Genomic DNA, 27,827 nt, shown 5'->3' on the forward strand with positions numbered 1-27,827 from the left:
AGGTGGGCGAGGCGGGGATGCTGTGGGCGGGGCCTAGAGGGGTGGGACCGGGGGCGTGGCGGGCGGGTTCCGAGCCCCGTGGCCGGGAGGCGCTGTCGGCCAGCGCGGCAAGCGCAGCTCAGCGCCCGGCGGGTGCGCGGCGGGCTTGGGGTGCCGCGCGGTAGCGCACCCCCCTGCGCCCCAGCGGCCGCGGGCTTGCTGCAGGTAACCGACTCTTCCACCTCGCCCACTCCATACCGGCAACCTCGATCTCCTGCTATGGCGCCCGGCGGCGGGTGGAGGGATGGGAAGGATGTGAGGGAGGGAGCCGGCTCTCACCCCGGGCGGGGTGGGCTCTCGGGAAGAGGAAGCGGAGGGCCGGAGGGAGCGGACGCGCGGTGGGAGTGAGGCGGGCGCGTGTGCACGCGGGACGCCTTCCCTGTGCCTTACTCCTGGTCCGATCCGTGGAATCCGGGGAGAGGACTCCGGTGCCCGGTGTCACCTGGAAGCCACTTTTTCCTGCCTTCTTTCCCCCCTGATCCGGGTAGCGGGTAGGAGCTGAGAAATCGGAGTTAGCTGCAGCCGAGGGTAGGCAGAGAGCGAACAGTTAAGTCGCTGCCGTCCCTTGGGTGCCAGCAGCTCTAACTTGATTTAATGCTCCCCGTAGCCCTGCGAAGAGGCATCATTACCCCCCATCTTACTGATGAGGATGCCCACACCGGGATGAGAAATGACTCGCCCTGGGGCAAGCCACTGGAAAGGAGACGCCAGTGGGGGACTCGGAAGCCCCCACGCTTCTCCCTCTTCTGCTCCCTCTCTGTCCATCGCGCGCGGATCTAGGAAACTCGCGCTGCTGGGTCTGTTAGGGAAACAGGTGATTCTGAAACACATTCTAGCCCCCCTCCTAGGCTTTTGGGGTATTTGGGGGGGGAGTTGTTTTGTTTGGTTGGTTTGTGTTTTGTCACCTTTTTAGCACCCAGTTTCTGAATCCTTTCTTCCAATTTTTGGTTATTAGCTTTTCGAGGTGGAAGGATCCTCGCTCACAGCCTTTTCTCCTTGCAGCGCTTTCTTTCGATGCAGAACGAGCCCCAGGCACCCCAGCAGGCCGCACGCTTCTCTTTCGCGGTGGATGAGGTTCGCCTGCAGATCCAGGCTGGGCCTTATGGGCTGCCCAGGCGGAGGTGAGTTTGGTAGTCACCTGGCAACCTCGGCGCCTTTTGCTTTCTTTCTTTCTAGAGGGAAGAGGGTCTTCGTTTTACAAATAGTAAGACAAGAGGCCAACTTGGAAGGATATGCGGGGTTGGCAGAAAGCAGTGGTTCCTAGCGATGAGAACAGGCTACAGGATTGTGTGGCCTGAATTTGGTGAGTGGTAGGTGAGGCACCCAGTCGGGGACTGGTCCCCTGCTCTGGGCATTCTGTCCCCCTTTCAGCGCTGTTCTGAAAGGCAGATTTGTTTTGGAAGGGAGGGGGAGGGGCGAATGGTTTTTAGAGATCAGTGTAAATTACCTGCTAGGAGCCCAGGCAGTTCCAGACAGGCTCCCCTGCCGGGGAACGTGGTAACAGATTTCACTTCTGGCAAAAAAGAAGAAACACTGAGCTCTATGGATATCTGCTCTTGCTTAATGGACTTTCCCCCGTTCAGGATGGTAGTTTCAGGGAAACTTGGAGTTCTTAGAAAGGGCTAACTCTTCAATTTTAAAAGAACAATGTAATAAACTGTGTGTTTACTTTTACAAAGTTTTTATTGGTAAGTGGAAGGAGTTGAGTTTTCCATTTCATGGTGAGGGTTTGAAGGTTGCTTCCAGGTTGTTCTTCGGTGACTGGCTCTGGGAAGGACCTCCTTAGCCTGGCCCCCAAATCTGTAGTGGGTTTCATCCTTCTTTAATTATAATTCAGCCTTGACTACTTCCAACCACAAGTTGCTTTTTTTCCATTTGTGACTTAGTTGCTTAACACTAAGAAAAATGTTGTCCCTGAGAACTTTCCACTATGTACAAAATCACCTATGTGTAGGGACTGAACGATGATGGACGGGGGAGTTAAGGGGGCCTTGGTTAGTCACGGGTGACCTACAGTGGACCTGCTTAAAAAAGAATCTGTGTGGGTATTGACCGTTCCCTACCCATAACCATGCAGGGATTCTGGCCCAGTGTGACCAAACCTTTCTGCCCACCCCTCAACAGCTGAAAAATCTTCATTAAAAAAACAATTTTTTTTTAATGTTTATTTATTTTTGAGAGACAGAGTGCAAGTGGGGAGGGCAGAGAGAAGGAGACACAGAATCCGAAGCTGGCTCAAGGCTCTGAGCTGTCAGCACAGAGCCCGAGGTGGGGCTTGAACTCATGGACCGGGACCGGACCATGAGATCATGACCTAAGCCGAAGTCGGAAGCTCAACCGACTAAGCCACCCAGGTGCCCCGCTTATCTGTATTCTTAACCACATTGGCTTTGGATGCCTGGCTTAGGGTTGTCGTGCTTCCTTGCTGCCCATCTGTGGCAAATGCTATGGCTGTTTAGAACAGTGTTTCTCAAATTTGACATTTTTTGGCCAGTTAAGCTTTTGTTGTGGAGATTGTACTGTGTGCATTGTGAGATGTGCACCAGCCACCACCCCCCCCACCACCACCCTCTGGATGCCAACAGTCTCCTCCCTACAGTTACCACAATCTGAACGACTCCAGAGTTTGCCACATGTCCCCTGGAGGACAAAGTTGCCTGGTTGAGGAAAAGAATGAGCCAGTTTTGGAAGTGCTGTAGCACTTAGGAACTACACTATAAATACAATTAACTTTTAAGCTTCTAGTGACTAGAGAAGCTGTGTGTAATGTTTAAACAAACATCTGCATTTTAAAATATTCTTATAATAAAAGTGACTAAACTGGTGTTCTTGGTGAACAACCACACATGTCCTGCCAGGATTTGTCTCCAAGGAAGGCTTAAGTGCAGTTGTTAAGTCTCCAAAGTTTAAACTCTTGAGTTCCACACCATCAGCCCGGGGCTCTAACTTAAGGAACCATGAGATGGGACCTGAGCCGAAATCAAGAGTTGGAGGCTTAACCACCTGGGCCACCCAGGCGCCCCATGTCTTTTAATTTTTTTAAGGTGATAAGATGTCAATGAACCACGCTTGTTGATTTGGAAATTGACCCAATCCCTAATAGAACTCCAAGAAAAAATTCTACGCAAGAATTTTAATAACGAGACTTACTGTAGATCATGTTCAGAGGAGAATTTAGTTTTAGGAAACATTAAAAGCTTTTAGCTAACAGCAATAACAAAGACAACCATATATTTCTGTAGTCTGAGAATTTTTTTTTCCCTTGTGTTTATTTTTGAGAGATAGAGCATGAGCGGAGGAGGGGCAGAGAGAGAGGGAGGGAGAGGGAGAGAGCGGAATAGAGTGGTAAAACCATTTATGGTGTTCGGGAACCCCGGAGGGGAGCAGGTTGGCATGAGGCTGGGAGGGAAGGGAGTTCCATTCAGACAGGTTTTGCTTGTGAGACATCCCACTGGGGACAAGGAATTGGCATCTGGAACTCATGAAAGAGATGGGCTGCGGGGCACCTGGTGGCTCCCATAAGTTGAGCGTCCAACTCTTGATTTCAGCTCAGGTCATGATCCCAGGGTCATACATGTTGGCAGCTGTTGCATATAAATGATCACTGTATATAAGAAAGATCATTTGAGGAGGGGTATGGGATGACAAGAGGAGGCACTGACCTGGAGAGAAAAACCAAAACAGACATAGACGACAGGGAGGAAATATGGGGACTGTGGGTGTTCTTTTCTTTCTTTCCCTTTCTTTCTTTCTTTCTTTCTTTCTTTCTTTCTTTCTTTCTTTCTTTCTTTCTTTCTTTCTTTCTTTCTTTCTTTTTCTTTCTTTCTTTCTTTCTTTCTTTCTTTCTTTCTTTCTTTTCTTCCCTCCCTCCCCTCCCTCACTCCCTCCCTCCCTTCGTTCCTTCTTCCTTCCTTCCTTCCTTCCTTCCTTCCTTCCTTCCATTTTCCACTAGTGATTGGAGGGACTCAAACAAGTTCTGAGGTTGCTGGCAAGTTCCTGATGGAGAGGGAGAGGCCAAAGATGTGGGAGTGAGAAATACTTGAAGAATGAGTGGGCCAGGTTTCAGAGAAGGCAAAAAGCTCTTCGATTCCATTACACAGGTTGGGGGATTGGTCTTTGATGGAAGGAGGGAGGGAGAGGTTGGATAAGGGGCCTCAGATTTGAGCTCTCTGAAGGAGGAGGCAAAACCTGCTGAGTAGGGAGTGTTTGTGTGTGAAGCCAGATATTCCGTCAGCCAGCCAGTATTTATGAAGAATTTTCCAGTGCCCCACATGGTGGTAGGGTCCTTGGACAGTATTGTAAATAATGTTGATTGCCACTGTGCTTAGCCCTGACAGAATAAGAAATACGTGTTTGGTCTTTGTCCTTGGTTCCTGACCGAGCTCTGAAGCCCTTGGAATTTCCTGAGAGATTGGGAGGAGAGGAAATGTCTTTTGTTATTCATTGAAGCTCTTTTCCATACCTGAGTTTATGCTCCTGAGGTAGCTTGGGCGTGGGGGCACCTAGGTGGCCTTTGGGGTAGCTTAGGCGTGGGGGCACCTAGGTGGCCTCAGGATGGGGCTGGTCACCAACCAGAACAAGTAATTAGAGAGCTGAAGCTTTTAGCCCCCAACCACTGTCCTCTGGGAAGACGGGAGGGGCATGCCTGGATACTGGGCTATGACAACTCTGGATCGACCCAATTTGGAGAACTTCTGGGTTGATGAACACCTCGAGATGGCGGGAGGAAAGGGAGTCCACCAGGAACCCTCCAAGGTAATTGTGAAGTTTCACAGTGACAAGGGAGAGTGACTGCTTTTCGAAAGAACTGTGGCTACAGAGACCCATTCTGGAAACAGCTGCTGGGAAATGTTTTCACCGCTAACGTAAACATGTTGCCAAGAAATACGGTAGATTTCGTGACTGACCAAAACTTTTTTTTTTTTAATTTCTTAAAAAAGGTTTTATTTTTTTTTTTGAGAGAGCGCGAGCGGGGGAGGGGCAGAGAGGAGGCAGGGGTACAGAGGAGCCAAGGGGCTCCGGGCTGACAGGCTGAGGGCAGCAAACCGGAAGCGGGGCTGGAACCCACAAATCGTGAGGTCACGACCTGAGCCGAAGTCAGATGCTCAGCCCGCTGAGCCCCCCGGGCGCCCCTCAAATCTCATAAAAAAAAAAAAAATAACCTTTAGAAACTTAGAAAAGTAATTGTCTGACAAAATCTTTCAAGTGAAGATGAACCCTGGGTTTTGACCCATTTGTCAGATTTATAAAAATGTGATGACACCCAGTGGCGGGTCTGCGAGGACAGTTGATGTGAGAACTACCAGCTGAAATTCACCAAAAAAAACGCTTTGTATAATTGGTGGGTAGATTGAACACTAAGTATCAAGAATCAGGGAGCGGAGCTGTGAGTGTTCTACTGTGTTCCCCAGCCTATCCCTGTCACCCCAGACAGCCCTTATTATTTTTTTTTTATTAAAAAAAAATTTTTTTTACCGTTTATTTATTTTTGAGACAGAGAGAGACGGAGCATGAATGGGGGAGGGTCAGAGAGAGAGGGAGACACAAAATCCGAAACAGGCTCCAGGCTCTGAGCTGTCAGCACAGAGCCCGACACGGGGCTCGAACTCACAGACCGTGAGATCATGACCTGAGCCGAAGTCGGATGCTTAACCGACTGAGCCACCCAGGCGCCCCCCAAGACAGCCCTTACAATGTTAGAATACACAAGCTTGGAGCGTCCTTCAAAGTGCTCTATCACAACATCATTAACCAAGAGATTTTCAAAAATTAAACAGATTTAGTAATACATTGCTTTCACTACAAATATTAATAACAATTCATCTTTTATGCCGTAAGTGACTAAACGAATAGGCTTTAGTCCCCCTCTCCCCGTCTTTTTTGTTTTACAAGGTGCAGAATTTATTAGCGCAGTAGGGTGGCAGGATTTTTTTTTTTACCTCAATACCTGGGATTTGTCGTCTTACCCCTTCGAGGAGTGACGAGGCAGACACAAAATGAGCAGCAGGCAGAGGTCTTTGGAGTATCGGATCAGAAAGCAAGAAGAGTATGAGCTCTCTTCATAGAGAGGGGGCGTTGGAAAGTGAGTGCCTGCGACTATAGGGGAGGGTCCTTGTTTTATGAGGTTCTAGTCATCCCCCTCCCCTTCCTTCCCCCAGGTTCCTTCTCAGGTTTTACTCTTCATTGGCTTGACACCTCTAGGTGCTGGGTGGTCCATTCCTGATTGGCTCGTTTCCATTGTATGAGGGGTGGTCTTCGGCCCTAAGGTGAGGTTCCCGGTGGGTCACTGGTCTTCTGGTCTACTGATTTTGAGTCAGGTCTTGTGTCAAATTCCTGAAGGAAACCTGAAGGGGAGTAGGTGGGGTCTGTTACATTCTTAAGAGGAACCTTACCCCTGAGGGGGTTTGCTGTGGTCAGACATTCCCAGCCTTGTTCCAAAATGTGTGTTCTTCCCTACCTGGGGACTTGAGGTCCTGATCTTTTCCTTCTCTGCCTATTTTAGTCTGTCGTTTCCTATCATAGTAGTACACGAAATTTTTTCAGAAATATACATGTATCGATAGGACTTTACTCAAAGGTTTTACTCTTAGTGTTGGTGCGAAAAAATTTACAAGCCTATCACTGAAAGTGGAGTCAAAGTGGGGCTCCCCCCACAGCAATCTGAGAAACCGATTTCCTTATAAAACTACCTCTTCCCCATGACGTGCTCCTACAATTCATTCATGGAGAACAAAATTGCCACTAGAGCTCAAACTCTGAAAAGCAACGAATACAAAGTGTATGTGTCTTGCTTCTCTCGAAATGTGTACATTCAGCTTACTTTTAGATAATCCACTTTAAATGCTTTAAAAAAGAGAGAGAGAAGAAGAAGAAGAAAAGAAACTTCTGGAGTGTTGTGGCCAGTGCTATGCTCTAAGACAGGTAAATGCATTAAGTCATTTCAACATAGGCCATGTGGTTCTCGACTCAAGCCGTTTGGGTCTTTTTGGTAAGCAGATTGGAGAGGGCTACATTCTCCTCTGCAGGTGAAGGTGAGGGTTCCAAACCAAGTCTTGAGTCCATTCTGCCCCGTCTGGGCACTCTGACCGCATCTCCCACAAAAGGCTCATTTGGGGTAGCAGCAGGATTCAGCTGATCACCGGGTTGCAGTCAAGTAGTCATGAGTTTTCTGGAATCAGTGGTGGGACCCAGGAATGCGCCCAAGGCACTATCCTGGGCTAATAGACTTGCTGGGCTTGATTGTCCTTTTGATATGCGTGCAGAACGCACCTCTGGGATGCCCCAGTTCCATCCACAGAGTTGGAACACCCCATCTCATCTTTGCTTACTCTTTTCTCATGTCAATCTCGTTAAGTCATTAAGTTCATCCAGGAAGCTTCATTTCTAACACCATTGCTAATGAACAAAACACTTGGTTTACAACAAAAATTCCGGAAGTAGTAGCTGCTAGTGGAGTATGGCCATCCCAGGAGTGAGTCCCTTGTAACCTCCCCAGCCCCAGGGGGCACCCTCAGAGCTATTGTTTCTAGCCCAGCTGGCTAGCTGTTCTGGAAAGTTCCTTTCAGCACTATAATGGATGCATTGTTCCCAAAATAGGTTTTTTGGTTTTTTTTGCAATTTATGATATTTATTTATTTTTATTTTATTTTCTATTTTTAAAAATTTACATCCAAATTAGCATATAGTACAACAATGATTTCAGGAGTAGATTCCTTAGTGCCCCTTACCCATTTAGCCCATCCCCCCCTCCCACAACCCCTCCAGTAACCCTGTTTGTTCTCCATATTTACGAGTCTCTTCTGTTTTGTCCCCCTCCCTGTTGGTATATTATTTTTGTTTCCCTTCCCTTCTGTTCATCTGTTTTGTCTCTTAAAGTCCTCATATGAGTGAAGTCATATGATTTTTGTCTTTCTCTGACTACTTTCACTTAGCATAATACCCTCCAGTTCCATCCACGTAGATGCAAATGGCAAGATTTCATTCTTTTTGATTGCCGAGTAATACTCCATTGTATGTATGTGTATATATATATATATATATATATATATATATATATATATATATACCACATCTTCTTTATCCATTCTTCCATCGATGGACATTTGGGCTCTTTCCATAGTTTGGCTATTGTTGATAGTGCTGCTATAAACATGGGGGTGCATGTGTCCCTTCGAAACAGCACACCTGTATCCCGTGGATAAATGCCTAGTAGTGCAATGGCTGGGTCGTAGGGTAGTTCTATTTTTAGGTTTTTGAGGAACCTCCATACTGTTTTCCAGGGTGGCTACACCAGCTTGCATTGCCAGTTCCTAAAATAGTTTTTAACTATATTGACCCAACCTATAATTTCCCCCAGAAGGCTCAACCGATAACCTTTGTGTGAATTCCTTGAGATCAGGGAGACACATTTTTTATGATTGTATTTTTCCCCCAGAACCTAGGATTCCGTTTTGTGTAATAGCTGCCTGGGTGTGGAATTGAATTGAGTGCATTCAGGTTAGTAAACCTGAAATACAGTTTCTGATTTTGGAGGTCTGAAAAAAGTTACCTGTAAGAATAAACTAAGATTTGAACGTTGTCCAGAGAAGAGAAAATCTGAATAATAATAATAATGAACAAATTGCTAATGTTTATTAAGGGCCCATCTGTCAAATATAAGTTTTTGACTTATGTTTTTCTTTATGAAAACTCTAAGGTACACATGACCCTAATTCAATCAAATGGCCAAAAACTATTATTCTTCTCCTTCTTTTTTTTAATGTTTATTTATTTTTAAGAGAGATGGAGAGAGGGGGACAGATCTGAAGCAGGCTCTGTGCTGACAGCAGTGAGCCCGATGCGGGGCTCAAACTCCCAGACATGATCATGAGATCATGGCCTGAGCCAAAGTCAGCCGCCTAACCGACTGAGCCACCCAGGTGCCTCTGTTCTTGTTGTTCTCATTTGTTATTATTTTTACCAGAGAAGAAGCTGAAGCCTGGAGAAGTTAAGAGCTTACAGGAGTCTGAGTTAGTGGGTGATGATACCCAGTTTTTGAGCTGAGCAGTCTGGCTTCAGAGCTGAAATCATTGCTACTAAACTGTCCTTCTTCTCCCATGTAAACAAACTCAAGAGAAAATATTGAGCCCCTGGTAATCAAAGAAATACAAAATGAAACTCAGTGATGTAGCATTTTACAGCTGGGATATTGACAGAAATAATTACACAGTGGATGAATATGTGGTACATAGTTAAGATAATTACATAGTAAATGTAGAGAAAATGGTGCTCAGATATTATGAGTGGCAGTATAAGTGACTATAGTCCGTTTGGAAGGCAGTCAAGAGCCACAGAAACTTGGAAGTTTTGATCCAAGCATCCTATTCCTAGAAATCCTTTATAAAGCCAAGAGAAAACACTATGTGTATCTTCAAAAGAGTTCATAGTTCATGTTCATAACAATATAATTTGGAAATACCCTTAGTATCCAACTATACGACACCTACTAATTGTGGCAAAAACAATAAAGACTCTCTGGTGTCCATTAAAAAATAATGGGAGAAAAAACAAAAACCAGAATAGGAAATTGAATCCCAGATGCTATGACATCTACTCACAAATATAAGTCAGTAGTGTCCCTGGACAGGCATCAGAAGGGAATACGAAAATGATGTGTAACCGGCCTAGAACTCTAAGTAGCTTTTTGTTTGTTTGGAAAGTGTCTTTACTGTAATGCTTTGCGAGCCTGTTTTTTTTTTTTTTTTTTTTTTTTTTTTAATTTTTTTTAAATGTTTTTATTTATTTTTGAGACAGAGAGAGGCAGAGCATGAGCAGGGGAGGGGCAGAGAGAGAGGGAGACACAGAATCCAAAGCAGGCTCCAGGCTCTGCGCTGTCAGCACAGAGCCCGACGCGGGGCTCGAACTCACAGACTGTGAGATCATGACCTGAGCCGAAGCCCGACGCCTAACCGACTGAGCCACCCAGGTGCCCCGCGAGCCTGTTTAACTGGAGCTTATGTTGGAGGATTTGGGCCATTTAATCTCAGTTTGCAATTTTGAGTGAAAATTAAAGACTTAAACATTCAAAGGTGCTTGAAAAAAATAACCCTTCCCCCAAACAAAAAGAGGACCACTGAATCTTTTCGGGTGTGTGCTTCTCAAATTTGTCCAGTGATCACTGACAATATATTTGGAGCCTTGTTTTTTAATGGGTTTATTCTGTACAGACTGGAATGCAGCTTATCGGGATGCTGTTTCATCTCAAAAACCTTTTTTTTCATGTTATTACGTACAGAGTTCCCTCATTCTTGGCTTTGGCAATACCTTTGAATTCAAGAAAGATACCTAAATGTAATCTGGATACAACGAAAATGTTGGATAAAGTTTGCCACTCAAATTTATGCACCTGCTTTGAGGGAATGGTCAGATCACTTATCACACTGGGTATCTGAGGTTGAAGAGGTTGCTCTGCTGTACCTTAGGGCTGAAGCCTTCAGAAGAAGAGTTTGTCTTACACCCGCAGGAACGTTTGGAAGGTTCTGGGGCTCCTTGGAAGGTAGGAGGTAGGGCAAGGTATGGTTCGAAGCAGTTAAAACAACTGGATCCAGGGTTGTTCTTGGCCGGAAAGTGAGACTGCTCTGTTCCCTCTGCCTTTGGGGAGTCAGCCCTGCTGGTAAACTGGAGCCAGTGACCTTAGTCAAGGCAGCCTAAAGCCTCAGTTTCCTTGACTGTCGAAGTGAGAGGGAAAGTAGCTAGTTCCAGGGTTGCCTAACTCTTCTCGTGAACAATCTCCTTAATCCCAAAATAACTTCGAGGGTAAAAGTGCCATCAATTTTAAAATCTCCTTTGTAAGGAAATGAAACCACCGCTGTAGCGAATACATAGTTCATCAAGTGCCTGTCAATTTCAGACGCTGTTAATAACATAAAAAAGAAAGGGGGTCCTCGGACTTGTGCAAGTACAACCTGATTGGTACTTTGTCTTGCAGCGGGACTTCCCGGTCATTGTCATCCTCCGTTCCCTGCGCTCAGCCTGGCCCGAGCTCGGCTTCCCCAGCCCCTGTCCACCGCCCACCTGCTGAGGAGCAGCAGAGTGCTGTGTCACTCAGGAGTTGGGGACCCCTGACCGAACCCAACCGCCCTCGTGCGCTGTGCAGAAAGGTAAGGTCCGTGCCGAAGATTCGATGAGCACCACGCCGTACGGCCAGTTCTTTGAGGTTTCTTTATAGAGACTCCATCTGTCAGACCACACACAGGGGGCTTCAAATTCACGGTATGCTCCCCAACGCACCGTAACTGGGAGCATTTAGATACTGTACTCTGGTTTTCTTATCTGGAAAAGACTGTGAGCTTGAAGGTACATTTAACAAAAGCATCCAAGGCATTTATTGCTGTACCTTTCGTTGAGGGAAAGAGGGGATTTTCCTTTCTTTTTTTTTTCTTCCTTCCTTCCTTTCTTCCTCCCTTCCATCCTTCTCTTCCCTCCCTCTCTCCTCTTTCTTTCTTTCTTTCTTTCTTTTTCTCCCTCTCTCTCCCTCTTTCTTTCCTTTCTTTCTCTTTCTTTCTTTCTTTCTTTCTTTCTTTTTCTCCCTCTCTCTCCCTCTTTCTTTTCTTTCTTTCTTTCTTTCTTTCTTTCTTTTTCTCCCTCTCTCTCCCTCTTTCTTTTCTTTCTTTCTTTCTTTCTTTTTCTCCCTCTCTCTCCCTCTTTCTTTTCTTTCTTTCTTTCTTTCTTTTTTCTTTCTCTTTCTTTCTTTTTCTCCCTCTCCCTCTTTCTTTTCTTTTCTTTCTTTCTTTCTTTTTTTTTTTTTTTTTAAGTTTATTTTTGGGACAGAGAGAGACAGAGCACGAATGGGGGAGGGTCAGAGAGAGAAGGAGACACAGAATCTGAAACAGGCTCCAGGCTCCGAGCTTTCAGCACAGAGCCCGACGCGGGGCCCGAACTCACGGACCGCGAGATCATGACCTGAGCCGAAGTCGGCCGCTCAACCGACTGAGCCACCCAGGCGCCCCTCTTTCTTTCTTTCTTTCTTTCTTTCTTTCTTTCTTTTCTTTTTCTTTCTTTTCTTTCTTTCTTCTTTCTTTCTTTCTTTTTCTTCTTTCTTTCTTTCTTTCTTTCTTTCTTTCTTCCCTTCCTTCCTTCCTTCCCAGGGAACTTCCTTCCTTCCCTCCCTCCTTCCTTCCCAGGGAACAGCATGAATAGAGGGGGTGGGCTAGGAGTCTGAGACTAGCCCAATTACCAGTAGCTCACTGACGATGTGCATGGACCAGTTACAGAGACCAGGTTATGTGGAATTTCATGCTAAAATGGGAGATGATGGTGATGACACCTCTTCTGTTTATGGAGAAGCTACCACATACTAGTTCCTGTACGAAGTGCTTTGTAGGGTTTTCTAAACACCACCAACCCCATGAGGAGGGCATTATGACCTCGATTTTTCAGATGAGGAAGCTAATAACACTTGGAGAGATTAGGCAGCTTGCTGAAATCATGCATTAAGGCGTGACATAGTTGCGGGGCACCTGGGTGGCTCAGTTGGTTGAGGGACCAGCTTCGGCTCAGGTCATGATCTCATGGTTTGTGAGTTCGAGCCCCGCATTGGGCTTTCTGCTGTGAGCACCGAACCCTCTTTGGATCCTCTGTCCGCCTCTCTCTCTGCCCCTCCCCTGCTCACGCTCTCTCTCTCTCAAAAATAAATAAACATTAAAAAAAGAAAAAGGACATGACATAGTTGGGATTTATAGTCCCTCCTATATGAGTCCACACTGCTGTTTTTCTCTGTGGCTCACTCTGTGAGTGAGTGACGTTCGATTTCAAAGAAGGGACGATCAACTGCAATTTGGGAACAGGACCTAGAGGTTGAGCTGGACTTTAACATGTCGAAAAGAGCACTTCTCATTTCTGCCAAAGATTAACTTGATATTTTTCTGTATGATAGAGAACATCTACCCTGACAATTGTGATTAGCAGGCCAAAAATCCAGACACATGTTATGACCTGGAATTTTAGGACTTCCTTTAAAAACAAAAAGGAATCTAGTCTTTTGGAATTAGAACTTCTGGTCCTGGGAAGTATTTAAAGCCTGGAATATTTGAAATCGGGATTGTTCAGAAAACCCTTGACACACGGGCTGTGTGATGAGCAGGTGGGATGGAAACCAGGGCCAGTGTTGAGATGTCTCTGCTAGAGAATTGTTCTTGATGTGTGGCCCGGCCAGCCATGTGCTGTCTGTGCCCTAGTTTTCTCATCATCCAAATTAAGAGCGGACAAAATGAACTTGAACGTGCCTTTCAAATCCGAAGTTTCGTTTCCATACCACCGTGGTGGTCTCTTCAATAGTCTAAACCACCTAGGATTAGATTTCAAAAAGTGAAAGAAAAAAGTTTACTACTTTTCAGTCTGGAAGTTTGAAGTGAACGATAAGATCTCTCACGCTTGATTTTGGCCTGCAGTGGTAATGAGGTGAAGATTCCTTTTTTACAAATGTGTGTGTGCGCGCACGTGCATAAGTAGATATATTTCATTTAAGTCTATCGAGGTCTGCCTCCACAAATGAACTCTGCCGCCTTAGTGGACCTGTCTGTCCCATTTCAAAGTTAGTTTAGCCCTAAGTCCTGCATTCAGGAAAGTGGGATAACACTAAAGATGTGTAGGCAGTCTTTGAGAGGGGGGCAGACAGATGATCATTGTTCTTTACCTTCAAATTTTCATGACACTAACCTACAAAGGTTTTCTGTGTTCACACAACCTGGGTTCACTCCTCCCAGTGCTCTCCTAACATATGTTCCTTCATGCCGTGTCTTCTCTTAATTTAAAAAGCCTCTTTTGGGGCGCCTGGGTGGCTCAGTCGGTTAAGTGTCCAACTTGGCTCAGGTCATGACGTCACGGTTCTTGAGTTCGAGCCCCACATCGGGCTGTGCGCTCGACTCCTCTGTCTGCCTCTCTTTCTGTCCCTCTCCTGCTCGTGCGGTCTTTCTCTCTGTCTCTAAAAAATAAATGAGCATTAACAAAAAATCTATTCATTGTTGTGGTTTACCACATTGAGAAACACACTTCTTGTCGTAATAGATTTTGGAAAGAGGTCTTCAGGGCTATGGAACATGAGGGGCAAACAGCTATTATCTCTCACTTTCCTTTTCGTTTTAAAACTGGGTTTGCCATACATCACAGTCTCTTCCTTTGCTTCAGGCTTTCAGATGTGTTCTCTCTCCTTTTTCCTACTGTCTGAATCCTACTCATCTTCCAAGATTCAGGTCAGCTGTATTCGAGGAAGCCTTCTGGATCCTTTCTTTCCTTTTTTTTTTTTTTTTTTAAGTTTATTTATTTTCGGAGAGAGAGAATGAGTAGGGGAGAGGCAGAGAGAGGGGGAGAGAGACAATCCCAAGCAGGCTCTGTCAGCACAGAGCCCAGAGTGGGGCTCGAACTTGTGAAGTGAGATCATGACTCGATCCGGGGCTTGAACTCGCGAACTGAGATCGTGACCTGATCCGGAACCAAGAGGCAGACCCTTAACTGACTGAGCCACCCAGGTGCATCTCCTTTCTTTCCCTCTTGGTGGATTTACAGCTTTCAGTTAGTTCTGCAGCAGAGACCTGGGTGCGGTGCATCTGGCCAGCCGAGGCCCCTAGGCAGAAATGGTAGGTTTCAGTTCCTCTTTCTGGCATCAGCTACTTAAGGGCTTGGTTGTGCCTCCAGGGGAAGAAGCAATAGGGAGAAGAGTGAATGCTATTTCCAGCAATGAATGAAGTTCATTGAAGTTCATAGCTTCGTCCCACAATAGTATAGTGAATAAATGAAAAAAAAATCTATAGACCTTTTCATGCCATTAATTCAGGTGTAGAGAACCCTTTCTTGACCTCTTCCTTCCTTCCCTTCTTTCTCTCATATAGGTGATCACACAGATGAAACCTATGTATAATTTCATCTAAAATCAGGAACAGGTCATTGAGAAACTCTCATTAGTTATGCTATATAATTTAATTTTTTTTAATGTTTATTTTCTTGAGAGAGAGAGAGAGCATGAGCAGGGGTGAGGCTCATTCAGAGAGAGAGAGAGAGGGAGACACAGAATCTGAGGCAGGCTCCAGGCACTGAGCTGTCAGCACAGAGCCGGACATGGGGCTCGAACTCGCAAACTGTGAGATCATGACCTGAGCCGAGGTCGGATGCTTAACCCACTGAGTCACCCAGGCACCCCCTGAGGTGTCACATTAGCACAAGCTCCTGAGACCCCAACAGCGTCTGCTCCTCCAGACTGGCCAGGAAAAGTTCTTGGGGTGCTCCAAGCTTAGGAGCATGATTAAAAACACCAAGCTCCACAGTTTCGGTCACCATCTCCCAGAGTTCGTTCCAGAGTTTTCTTGGGGTCCAGCCACAGAAACACAGGCAATAGGAAACCTACTATGAACAGCTCTGGACCCCATTTCCTGTGCCCTCTTTCCACACAAAATAAGATCTTACAACTGAAACACCAGATGGTGTGACTGAAGGAGAGGGCTGAACCCAGCGCCCCGCCCCAACCCCCCCCCCCCCCCCCCCCCCACCGCAGGGCCAGGCACAGAATGTGGCACAGAGAATCACTCATTATGTCTGTTGAGGCAACAGAAGGCTCTTTCTCGGGAAGCCCTCTGACTTCTGAGTCGGTAAGCATCTGACTTCTGCGCAGGTCATGATCTCACGGATTTTGAGTTCAAGCCCCGCGTTGGGCTCTCTGCTGTCAGCACAGAGCCCACTTCAGATCCTCTCTCTCCGCCCCCCTCTGCCCCTCCCCTGCTCACTTGCACGCGCTCTCTCTCTCTCTCTCTCTCAAAATAAATAAATACACTTAAAAAAAAAAACCCTTAAAAATAAAATGTGACACCTCTGAAACCCGAGGTGACAGGCGAGGTTCCCTCCGATGAGGCCATGGATGCACAGGTGAAAGAACTCTACCCTGAATGGCAGGACATGGCCTTGGGGTCTTAGCTGCTTCCTGCCCCTTCCCTTGGCTGCTTCAGGATGGCGCTTGGTCACCCTTGATTGAGTCGCCATCCTCTGAGATCCTTGGACAGACACCTTTAGCGTCGATCACGATAGTGGCTATTTTGTTCCTGTCACGGCAGCCTCTGGGTCACGCAACGACGGTCCTTGGGAGTTTGTGAAATGGAGCCCCAGAGGAGTCTCCAGTGGGACTAGAGGCCAACTGAACTGAGACCATCCTTCCTGCAGTGGAAAGACAATGGCTGTGGACCCGGCTTTGACCTTCTGGCCGTTTGTTTACGCACGTGTTATGCGCACGTATATGTTTTTAAGAACAAAAAACCATTTCCACTACTCAAAGTGGTACAGTAGGCAACAGGTAGAGAGAATTGTTCTCCTGTATAATAGTGTTGTTTGGACCGAAGCCAGAACTACCGTGGTGGAAATTGCTGAGAAGAAAGGAGTTTACCTTTTTGAAATCCACCCTTTTCTTCCTTCCCGTTGACTCACCTGTCAGCTCTAACCTTACCCAAGGTTAACAGAGCTAACAAGTGCAGGGCCCTTTTTATCTTGCCCCTTGTCTCGGAGTCTTGAGGGTAATGAGAGGCTCAAGAGAAAAATCCTGATCGTTCTTAGGGGTGTGTACATATGTATACGCATATTCACATAAAGCCGCTAAATCCTTCCACTTGGAGGTCTAAATAGGTTACGTCATAAATTTTTAACAAAACCTGTAGTATTCCTTTCTCCCTCCCTCTTCCTGCTCTGCCTTTTCATTATTACCATTAATTATTTTAAAAAGAGTTTAGGAAATAGAGCCTGAGCCACAGGTCGCTCGTTTCTTTCTTTCTTTCTTTTTTTTTTTCCATTTTCTAAGGTAGTGATACTTAGCTAAATTCACTGAAACTAGTAAGTGTGTGATTGGGATGAATGTCATCTTTTGGAATTGGTTTCTTTAAAATACGGAGTCGTGCACTAGTCATACTTAGCTGTTAGTTTTTACATCGTAAGGCCTTCTCCCGTTTCCGAACTTAATTGCAAACCGAAATCTACCTTTGATAATCAGTGGTTTCTGGACTTCCTTTGCACATATCTCCCTACGTACTTATCCTTGCAAAAACAGCCCCCCACTTCTTCTGTCTCCTCATTACCATTGGGAGAGGTGATGGGTGAGATTGAACAGGAGGGGTGGTAGATGAGATTATCGCTTGAAGCAACGACGTCACTTAGAGCCTCTCCCACGGGCAGGTATGTAACGCTGGGCAAAGCACACAACCCATTGCTTTCAATGACCATCTTTCCCGTTGCTCTGTGCTCCTATTAAGGTTTCATTGGATCTCGATTGGACGGCTAGTGTGTGCGTTAAGACTGATGCCCGGCAGAGCTAAGCCACAGAGCACGCCGATTGCTTTTTTCACCATTGCGTGTCTCTGGTTTCTTTGGAATCAATGATTACCACCCCCAACCCTCCATCATTTGCTTTGTTTGCAAAGTACTTTGTTCACAAGTTCACTGCCCAAACTCTGCCTGTAGTTGAAATCGGTGTTCAATATGCTTCTTCCCTTCATGTATTCCAACAGTTCCATCTAGAAGACATCTCTCCTGGGACCTTCTGATCTGCCCCAGCCTGTTAGGGTTGTCCGTTGGCCTGTGACATGGCCTAGGAGGTTCCTTTACTATCATCCTGGGATATACCTTTTCTGATTCTTACACCGTCTCCTTTCTTAGTTTATACTTGAGGTTTTTTGTTGGTGTTGTTTAGTTTCTTAAAGTAAACTCTACCCCCAAAGTGGACTCGAACACACAACCTCGAGATTAAGAGTTGCACGCTCTACCCACTGAGCCAGCCGGGCACCCCTATACTTGTTTTGATGGCGCTTATCCTCCAGTAATTTCCTGAGATGAAGTGCATAAAGGTAAATGTTTTGCGAATTTCCATGTCTCAAGATGTAAAAATTTTAATTTACCTTTAATTGACATAATAATTTATCTGGTTCAAAGAATTCTCATCTGGAATTATTGCCTTCAGCATTGTTGAAGGTATTCCAAGGAGTTTTCAATCTGGCACCCATTCTTTGTTTGTGAGAAATAATCTTCAGCCATTTAATTAATTGCTTCCATTTTTTTTTTTTTTTTTTTTTTTCTGTTTTGCCTTTCTGGAGGTCCTGTTATTCTGGTCTGGTTCTTTCTCTAAATGACTATTTTTTTTTTTTTTCCCCTCTAATTTCCCCACCAGTTGGTTTGCCTGTTTGCTTAACTCCCTGAGAGTTTTCTCACTTTATTTTCCAGCACTTCTATTGAGTTTTTCAGTTTTTCCTATCATGTCATTAATTTTCTTAAGGGCTCATTTTCATTTGCTAAGTGCTCTGTTTATGTGGTTTCTTATTTTTTCTAGTCCCTGCTGTGAAGCAGACCTCCCCAAAGTAATAACATAAACATTTCCATTTTTATTTTTTGCTTACACATTCTGTGGGTCAGGAATTCAGATAAGACTTGAGTGGCTAAGAGCTGATGTCATCCGGTGGCTTCTTCACTTACATGTCTGGCACCTGGGCTGGGATGAATGAAGGCTAGGTTCATCTGGGACTGTTGACTTGGGTACCATGGACTCTCCATGTGGCTTTTTACAACAGTGAAGCTGGTTCTTCAGGGAAATTTCTGGAGAGCAGATTTTCCAAGACCACCAATTGGAAGCTGCGTAGTTTTTTGTTTTTTGTTTTTCCAGTAGGCTCTACACCCAGCAGGGAGCCCAACTCTGGGCTCAGACTCACAACCCTAAGATCCAGACCTGAGCCGAGATCAGGAGTCAGATGCTCAACTAACTAAGCCACCCAGGTGCCCCAGAAGCAGCATGGTTTTACATGACCCAGCCTTGGTGGCCATACAGTGTCACATCTGCCAAACTCTTCTGGTCAATGTAGTCACGAGGTTGACCAGATTCAAGGGGAAAGGAATTTTGACTGTTTCTTGATTGTAGAATACAAGGTCATACTGCAAAAGAGCATATGGGGTGGGAGTGTTGTTTTGTCTGTTTTCAGGCTATATAATCTGTTTTAATTACTGACTGGTTGAATGCAGTATTTTTTCCTATCTCTCTGAGGACATTATTATTAATTTTCTTCTCCGTATACACAATCTGTTTTTGAACATTTGGGGAAATTTCCAATTTAAGCAGCGTATTTAAGGCTTGGCCTGGTTGGATTCCCTAGTAAATAAACTCCTGCTTTGGCTTGGCTGTCAAAGTGCTGGGAATGGTAGCTGGAAATAGGGAAGGATATCTCAATACCTATTGTCTTTGCGTTCACTTAACCCCACTGTTTCCTGGTTGGAAACCCCGCTTTCCATTAGGCCTGGTGTGCCCCAGGCTGCAGAAATGAAATCTCGGGTCTTGGCCAGCTGTCAGGGTAGAGACCTAACTGTTCTTATTTTTTTATTTCGTATTTTTTAAAGTTTATTTATTTATTTTGAGAAACAGCTCATGTGCAAACGGGTGAGGGGCAGAAGGAGAGAGAGAACCTAAGCAGGCTCCCGCTGTCAGTGCAGAGCCCAAGGTGGGGCTTGATCCCCAAAACTGAGATCATGATCTGAGCCAAAACGAAGAGCTGGATGCTTAACTGACTGAACCACCCAGGCCCCCCAAGACCCAACTGCTGTTTTCTTCTTAAAGTTTATTTATTTACTTTGAGAGAGACAGGGCGTGAGCAGGGGAGGGGCAGAAGGAAGGGGAGAGAGAATCCCAAGCAGGCTGTGCGCTGTCAGCACAGAGCCCACTGTAGAGCTCGAACTCACAACTGGTGAGATCAGGAACCATAAGATCACGACCTGAGCCGAAACCAAAAGTTGGACGTTTGACCGACTGAGCCACCCAGGTGCCCCAAGACCCAGCTGCTTTCAAACAGCTGCCAGTCAAAACTATTTTGTTGTTGTTGTTGTTGTTGTTGTTGTTGTTGTTGTTGTTTAAGCACTCTCACCCCCCCATTAGAATCTGCCACCATTTCTCTGACACTTTTGAACACCTGTAGCATAAATAGAGCTGATTCTTTCTTTCCCTACTGTCAGTCAGCCTGGGATTCTTGGGTCTGTTTAATCAGTTCCCTCTCGACTGTCTGCTTTTCCAATTTGACTTGCTGCCTCCTCTCTCACTCTCCCTGAGGTCATTGTTGTCTGTCCTCCTACTCCAGTGAGAACTTCACTGCACCCGAATCCTGACCAGTTGGAGTTGTTCATTTTCTTCTGTTGGAACGCTTCTAGAGACTGAATTGTTACCTCGGGTGCGTTTGACCTCTTTCTTCTTGTCCCCTTCCTTGACCAGCTCTCCTTAATTAGTATCAGCATTATAAAAGGTCAGAGTTTACTTTCATTATTTATAGACCTTAATATTTTTGTGCTTCTTGGTTTTAATTTCAAAAAGGCACGTATTAAGATCTATTGCCGCTAGGTCCTGGCTTTCCTTCTTAACATGGTGGAATTATTTTCTTCTTCCATGTCTTCTTTTTTCTTTTTTTTTTTAACGTTTATTTTTGAGACAGAGAGAGACAGAGCATGAACGGGGGAGGGTCAGAGAGAGAGGGAGACACAGAATCGGAAACAGGCTCCAGGCTCTGAGCAGTCAGCACAGAGCCTGACACGGGGCTCGAACTCACGGACCGAGAGATCATGACCTGAGCCGAAGTCAGACGCTTAACTGACTGAGCCACGCAGGTGCCCCTTCTTCCATGTCTTCTTAACTTGTGTTTTTCTACTTAAAAACATTCATGGTTGGTCCACGAGGAAGTCTTCCCTTTCAGGAAAGGCACCCGTATTCAAGGGAGAGACTTTCTGTCTCTGCTAAGAGACTCTCTCATCCCTGCTAAAATGTTTGCCAGGTTTTTTAGTAGACTCTGGGTGAGGAAGCCTTGGTGTGTGTTTGGGTCACATAGCAAAATGGCAGATTAGGGGCATCTGGGTGGCTCAATCAGTTGAGCGTCCAACTTCAGCTTGGTCATGATCTCATGGTTTGTGAGTACGAGCCCCACTTCAGGTTCACTGCTGTCAGACTGTCCGTGCAGGGCCCGCCTTCAGATCCTCTGTCCCCCTCTCTGTGCCCCTCCCTGCCTTGTGCTCTCCCAAAAGAATAAGTATTTTTTTTAAGTGGCAGATTAAATGTAAATGGACTAAGATCTCCAATCAGAGATCAGCAATATTGATTTTTAAAAAGTAATCCACCTATAGGATATCCTATAGGATATCTACAAGAGACATGGTTTAGATTTAGAGACACAATTAGGTTGAAGTAAAAGAATGCAAGTATACACCATGCAGACAAATACCCAAAAAGAGCTAGGGTAACTATACGAATATCTGACAAAATAGACTTTAAAACAAAAACTATTAGAGACAAAGAAGGACATTTCATAATTGTGAAATGGATAGAAGGAAGAACGTCAACAAGAAAACTTGAACTATAATATAAACCAACTAGACTAATGGACATCTGTAGAACAATTCACCCAACATCAACAAAATACACAGTCTTCTCAAGAACACACAGAACATTGTCCAGCATAGGCCATTGTCTTAGACCATCAAACAAACCTAGGAACACAATCACTATGTTGAAAGGTGAGCCTATGTTTAGCTTTGTAAAAAATGACCAAACTGCTAAAACGATTGTACCATTTTGCATACTTGGAGCTCATTACACCTCTTGAGTGCGTAGATTAGTTTTTTTAAATCAAATTGGGGAAGTTTTCGGCATTATTTAAATATTTTTTTCTACCTCTCCCGTTTCCTGTCCCCCCGCCCCCACCTTTTCTTCTGCAAGTTCTACTGTGCACCTGTTAATATGCTTAATAGTACCTCACAAGTCTATGAGGCTCTGTTCATTTTTCTCTCTTTTTTTTTTTAAGATTTATTTTTTGGAGAGAGAGAGCATGAGCAGGGGAGGGATGGGGGGCGGGAGGGGGGAGTGCAGAAACACAGGATCCGAAGCAGGCTCTGCAATGAAAGCAAAATGTCCAATGCAGGGCTCGAACTCACTGTGAGATCGTGACCTGAACCAAAGTCGGGACACTTAACCCATTGAGCTACCCAGGGGCCCCCTCTTTTCATTTTTCTTGTACCTTTTTTCTTTTTGTTCTTCATACTGGATACTCTCACTTGACCTCTGCTCAGTTCCACTGGTTTTTTCTTCTGTTAGCTCACACCTTCTGTGGAGCCCTTCTAGACACTTCTTCAGTTCAGTCATTGTACTTTTGAATTCCAGATTGCGGTTGGGTTTTTTCTTTATAATTTTTCTCTCTATTGAGATTCTCAGTTTGGTTAAATATTCTCATCCTTTCTTTTAGTTTTTTGGTTCTTTGAACATACTTCTAATAGCTGACTTAAAGTCTTGAAGTCCAATGCCCCAACTTTCTCAGGGACAGTTTTTAATTGACTGCTTTTTTTCCTGTATCTGGGCCAGACTTGTGTGTTTCTTGCTGTGTCTTGTAATTTCTTGTTGTTGTTGCAAAGGGACATTTTATAATGTGTTAACTCCGGAAGTCAGACCTCTGTCCAGGGACCCTGCCCAAGGTTTGTCATTGTTGCCCTTTTGTTTACTGACTTTTCTAGGTTACTTTTCAGAAGTTTATTGTCTTTGTAGTGGGAGGCCACTTCAATTTCTCTGTTCATTTAGCTTAGAGATCAGATCGTTTAGTGGTTGCATAGAGACTGCCTCAAATGTCTGAGCCGGGAAAGGGTAGGAACTGCTTAGTGGCATCAGTTTGTTTGTATGACCTGATGTTTTAGCGGTTGCAATGCTTAAGTATTTTAGCAGGCTCCCCCCCTTCCCCCCCCCCCCCATGTTTCTTGAATACAGGTCTGGTGTCGGGTGGTGGTGGAGGAGATACTTGCAAGAAGATGAACTAAGCCACTAACTCAATTACAAGGTTGTCTTTAATGGGCCAGTGAGCATAGATATCTTCCCCAGTGGGGGGGGGGGGGGAGGAGGGTAAAACATATTGGATTTTCCAATCATATTCGACCATTAAACTATTCTTTGGCACCCACTTTGGGACGTGTTATTAGAGGTTTTTTTTTTTTGGAAAAGCTTGACCCAAATTGCAAATATTTTCAAACTTGAGCCATACACAACAAGCATTAGGAAAACAAGACTGGCGGGAAAGAAATTTTAAAAGAGAAAAGTGAACCAGCCATAATTCGGAGAAACAAAAAGTGAATACATAGGATTCGTTCACCAGCATGCTTTTGAGTATGTACACTTACGTGTGTGTTACATCCCTTCACGTATTTCCCTTTTCGTTTCACAGATTTTTTAAAAAGCCTCGTGGGGCATAGCACCATCGCTAAATGCCTGGTACATTTAAGAAGCCTGACTGCGGGAGAGGCCCTCTACAAATGCTGTTACCTGGGATCTGAGAACTAAGTAAGCCAGACTTTCTTTAATTCTAAATGGCAAAAAAAAAAAAAAAAAAAAAAAAATCTAAATACTTTTCATAACATTATACTAATAATGGCCAGTTGTTTATTTTTATTTCTGTTGTTAATATTCACAATTTATTTGCTAACTAAATATTTAAAAGTTCTCGTGTTAATCTAGTCTCTTAGTTAGAACTTTTAGTTCTAGTGCTAACTGGTCTTAAAAAACAATTTCAAAAAAACAAAAACCAGTTTCAGATCTCCAACTCTGATATGGAGACGATCAATATTATTTGACTTTCTTTGTTAGAACAGTAGCACTTGGGGGCGCCTGGCTGGCTCACTCAGTAGAGCATAGGACTCTTGATCTCGGATTGTAAGTTCAAGTTCCACGATGGTTGTAGAGATTACTTAAAAAAAAAAAACCTTAGGGGCACCTCGGTGGCTCAGTTCATTGAGCATCCACCTCTTGATTTCGGCCCAGGTCGTAATCTCGCGGTTTGCAGGATCAAGCCCCGCGTCAGGCTCTGTGCGGACGGCGTGGAGCCTGCTTGGCATTCTCTCTCTCCCTCTCTCTGCCCACCCCCACTACGTGCTCGCTCTCTCTCTTTCTCTCCCTCAAAATAAGTAAGCTTTCAAAAATAAATAAGTAAAATAAAAGCTTCAAAGAAAAAAAGAGCAGTAGCCCTTGTTAGTTATGAAATTGATTTTTGCAAACAAAACATACTTGGTAATCCTTGTAAACATAATAAAAACGGGCCGGGTTCCTCGTTGGAATCTAGACAAAAGGCCTGTCGTACGTTATCGTTTGTATACAACTGTTGTTTTTCACAAGCCTTAATCATTCGAACCTGTGAAAAGCGTTGCAGGAAAGGCATCCGTGTCCCTGGTTTGGACTGTGTGTGTCCTCTCTTCCTGTGGTCCCTCGGTATGGAACTAGGAGAGGTGTTCAAAACAGGCCCAAATCAGGCCTTTCTGGTTTAGTTTGAAAATTCAGTGGACTTGTCCCCCCCCCCCCCCCCCCCCCCGAGTCTTTAAAGGTCACAGCTATTTTTGAACTTCTCCTTAGGAGCACCTCCAGTCCCAAACTGGTGAGGAGCAGAATGGAGCTGATCTCTTCACATATTTGGGGCCGGGGGTGCCACCCAATGGACATCAATGGGTATGTCGGGAGGAACCCAGATTAGTGATGATTTCAAGGCAAAGGGTGCTAATAAAACTCTTAAGAGGGGAGAGCGGGAACTCACCTCACCAGCTGTGGAGAGTTAAAATAATTATAGCTTAGGTCTTCAACTCTGATTTGTACTTCAATATTCCTGAGAGGTAAAATGTTTATTATAGGACATTCTAGCACATCTTTATACATAGATTTTTTTTAGATTTTATTTTTAAGCAATCTCTACACCCAACACGGGGCTCGAACTCAAAACCCTGAGCTCAAGAGTTGCCTGCTCAGGGCGCCTGGCTGGCTCCGTCGGTTAGGCGCCCGACTCTTGATTTCCGCTCAGGTCATGATCTTGCGGTTAGTGGGTTCAAGCCCCGCACCCGGCTCCGCACTGCCTGTGCGGGGCCTGCTTGGGATTCTCTCCGTCTCTCTCTCTGACCCTCCCTGCTCACGCTGTGTCTCTCTCTCTCTCTCAAAAATAAACATTAAAAAAAAAAAGTTGCATGCTCTACCGACTGAGCCAGCCAGGCACCCCGCCTTGAATTCGTTTTTACTAATCTAGTATTAATATTACAGACTGTGTGTTTCTTCTGACACTACCCTTTTCCTCTAATTGGCCAATTAGGTTCTATTTTAAATATCTGACCTAGCCAAGAGGATGGTTTTTAAACCTGAGAAGATGTCGGCAAAGACCGTATTTGTATATATTCCTTCTGTTTTTCTTTCAGTGCCATTCTCCATTTCAAGACGCCTTTGCCGTTTTGACAGATGCAAACTGACCCCTCTCGAGGCCACGACAGAAGGGGAATCATGACTGTTTGAAGCCTGGAAGACTGCCCTTAATTAAGGAAAATCCCCGATCATTGTCTGAAATGCTGAGAAAGTTGTTGCGAAGGAGACTTTTCTCTTATCCCACTAAGTACTGCTTCTTGCTTCTTGTGTTCTCCCTAGTCACCTTCTCTGTTTTAAGAATTCATCAAAAGCCCGAATTTGTAAGTGTTGGGCATTTGGAGCTGGTTGGGGAGAATCCTAATAGTAATATTAATTGTACCAAAATTTTACAGGGGGATGTAGATGAAATCCAAAAGGTACAGCTTGAAATTCTAACGGTGAAATTTAGGCAGCGCCCTCGGTGGACAACCAGCGACTATATAAACATGACCAGAGATTGCAATTCTTTCGTCAAGAGGCGCAAATATATCGTAGAGCCCCTTAGTAAAGAAGAGGCAGAGTTTCCCATTGCATATTCTATAGTGGTTCATCACAAAATCGAAATGCTTGACAGGCTCCTGAGGGCCATCTATATGCCTCAGAATCTCTACTGCATTCACGTGGACAGAAAATCAGAGGATTCCTTTTTGGCCGCGGTGATGGGCATCGCCTCCTGCTTCAGTAACGTCTTCGTGGCCAGTCAGCTGGAGAGCGTGGTGTATGCCTCTTGGAGTCGGGTTCAGGCCGACCTCAACTGCATGCAAGACCTCTACCGGATGAGTGCAGACTGGAGGTACTTGATAAATCTTTGCGGCATGGATTTCCCTATTAAAACCAACCTGGAGATTGTCCGGAAGCTCAAATCGTTAATGGGTGAAAACAGCCTAGAGTCCGAGAGAATGCCATCCAACAAAAAAGAAAGGTGGAAAAAGCATTACACAGTTGTTAATGGAAAGCTGACCAACACGGGGACGGACAAAATGCACCCTCCTCTTGAAACGCCCCTGTTCTCGGGCAGTGCCTACTTTGTGGTCAGTAGGAAGTATGTGCGCTATGTGCTAGAGAATGAAAAGATCCAGAAGTTTATGGAGTGGGCCAAAGACACCTACAGTCCAGATGAGTATCTCTGGGCCACTATCCAGAGGATCCCCGAAGTCCCAGGCTCACTGTCCCTAAGCCAGAAGTATGACATGTCTGACATGCACGCGATCGCGAGGTTCGTCAAGTGGCAGTACTTTGAAGGTGATGTCTCCAAGGGGGCCCCCTACCCGCCCTGCAGCGGGGTCCACGTGCGTTCTGTGTGTGTCTTCGGCGCAGGTGACTTGAACTGGATGCTACGAAAGCACCACTTGTTTGCCAACAAGTTTGACACGGACATTGACCTCTTTGCCATCCAGTGTTTGGATGAGCATCTGCGGCACAAAGCCCTGGAGACGCTGAAACGCTGACTCTTCATCGTAGGCAACTTGAGAAATAAAACCCATGCGTGAGACGAGACGCACCCCATCCGATTCTTCTGCCTTGTTCATACACATCCAAGGAACTGTAGGGGGCGCCCTTGGGGGTGGGGGACTCCCAACTGTGCGTATCCTCCAAGCTCTGTGGTTTCTCCAGAGCACGGGCTAGAAAGGTTATAGCATCACATGTTGACCTAGAGTTAGCGTGGGGCCAGGACGGGCGGTGAGTGGCCCTGGTGGCTGGGGAAGAGACGGTGCGAAAACCAGCCTGTTGAAAGAGCTCAGGGACTTAACGAAAGGATTTCGTCTGTGCCAAAATTACTTTGAGAGCTTTAAATACGACAGTTTTCTTGATCTGAATAAATTTGTAGCAACAACCAATTGTAAGGATATAATTTATCTTGCAGGATTTATTCGGTGACATAAGGAGTTTGACTTTAAGTGATCGTTGTAAATAACTTTGTCGTAACATTGTGCTGTGTGTGTTATCAGTATGTGTCATCTCAGGGAACTTGAAAAAGGGGGCTTGACTGAACATGAATATTTCTGACTAATTTTCCCTTCCAACAATGTATAGATGTTTTTTAAAACAAGAAAGTGATCATGTCTAGTTTAGTTGATTCTGTGAATCATCTTAGCTTATTAGAAAAAAATCTCTTAGGTTATTTAAAAAGTTAAGATATCTTTGTTGTTCTAGTGTCTACAGAGAGACACTTTAGTTTTTCCAAATATTTTTCTCTACTTTCTCCGCCCCCCGCCCCGGTCTTCTCGGACCCCGCTATCAAGCTGTACTGTATAAAAACTTGTTTTCAAGGGCGCCTGGGAGGCTCAGTTGGTTGAGCGCCCGCCTTCGGCTCAGGTCATGATCTCGCGGTTTGTGGGTTCGAGCCTCCTGTCGGGCGGGCTCTGTGCTGACAGCTCAGAGCCTGGAGCCTGCTTGGGACTCTGTGTCTCCCTCTTTCTCTCCCCCTCCCCCCCTCAAACGCTGTCTGTCTCTCAAAAATAAACAAACATTAAAAGACATGTTTTAAAAAAAACTTTGTTTTCATGGTGCCCCCATATGACTGTCTCAGTTCTCTTTTGTGATTCAAGTGATAGCAATCCGTGCAAGGATCTCAGACAGA

At 45.2% G+C, this 27,827-nt stretch overlaps 1 protein-coding gene across 3 annotated transcripts in view; it reads left to right on the forward strand.

The window, feature by feature from the left end:
- Window positions 1-27,580, forward strand: part of GCNT1 (glucosaminyl (N-acetyl) transferase 1) — a 47,205-nt gene extending 19,625 nt beyond the window's left edge. Inside the window, exons 1-5 of one of the 3 annotated variants that reach the window (XM_042913258.1) lie at window positions 123-204; window positions 1,042-1,160; window positions 11,006-11,177; window positions 23,262-23,377; window positions 25,264-27,580. In XM_042913258.1, the coding sequence (XP_042769192.1) occupies window positions 25,408-26,694 (1,287 nt within the window). In that variant the 5' untranslated portion in view covers window positions 123-204; window positions 1,042-1,160; window positions 11,006-11,177; window positions 23,262-23,377; window positions 25,264-25,407 and the 3' untranslated portion in view covers window positions 26,695-27,580. Of the gene's footprint in view, window positions 1-122; window positions 205-446; window positions 854-1,041; window positions 1,161-11,005; window positions 11,178-23,261; window positions 23,378-25,263 lie in introns of those variants that run through there. The other 2 variants (XM_042913259.1, XM_042913260.1) reach the window with 2 other exon arrangements.
- Window positions 27,581-27,827: the final 247 nt, after the last annotated feature.

This window comes from Panthera leo, chromosome D4 (genome assembly GCF_018350215.1).
Source record: "Panthera leo isolate Ple1 chromosome D4, P.leo_Ple1_pat1.1, whole genome shotgun sequence".
NCBI classification, from domain to species: Eukaryota; Metazoa; Chordata; class Mammalia; order Carnivora; family Felidae; genus Panthera; species Panthera leo.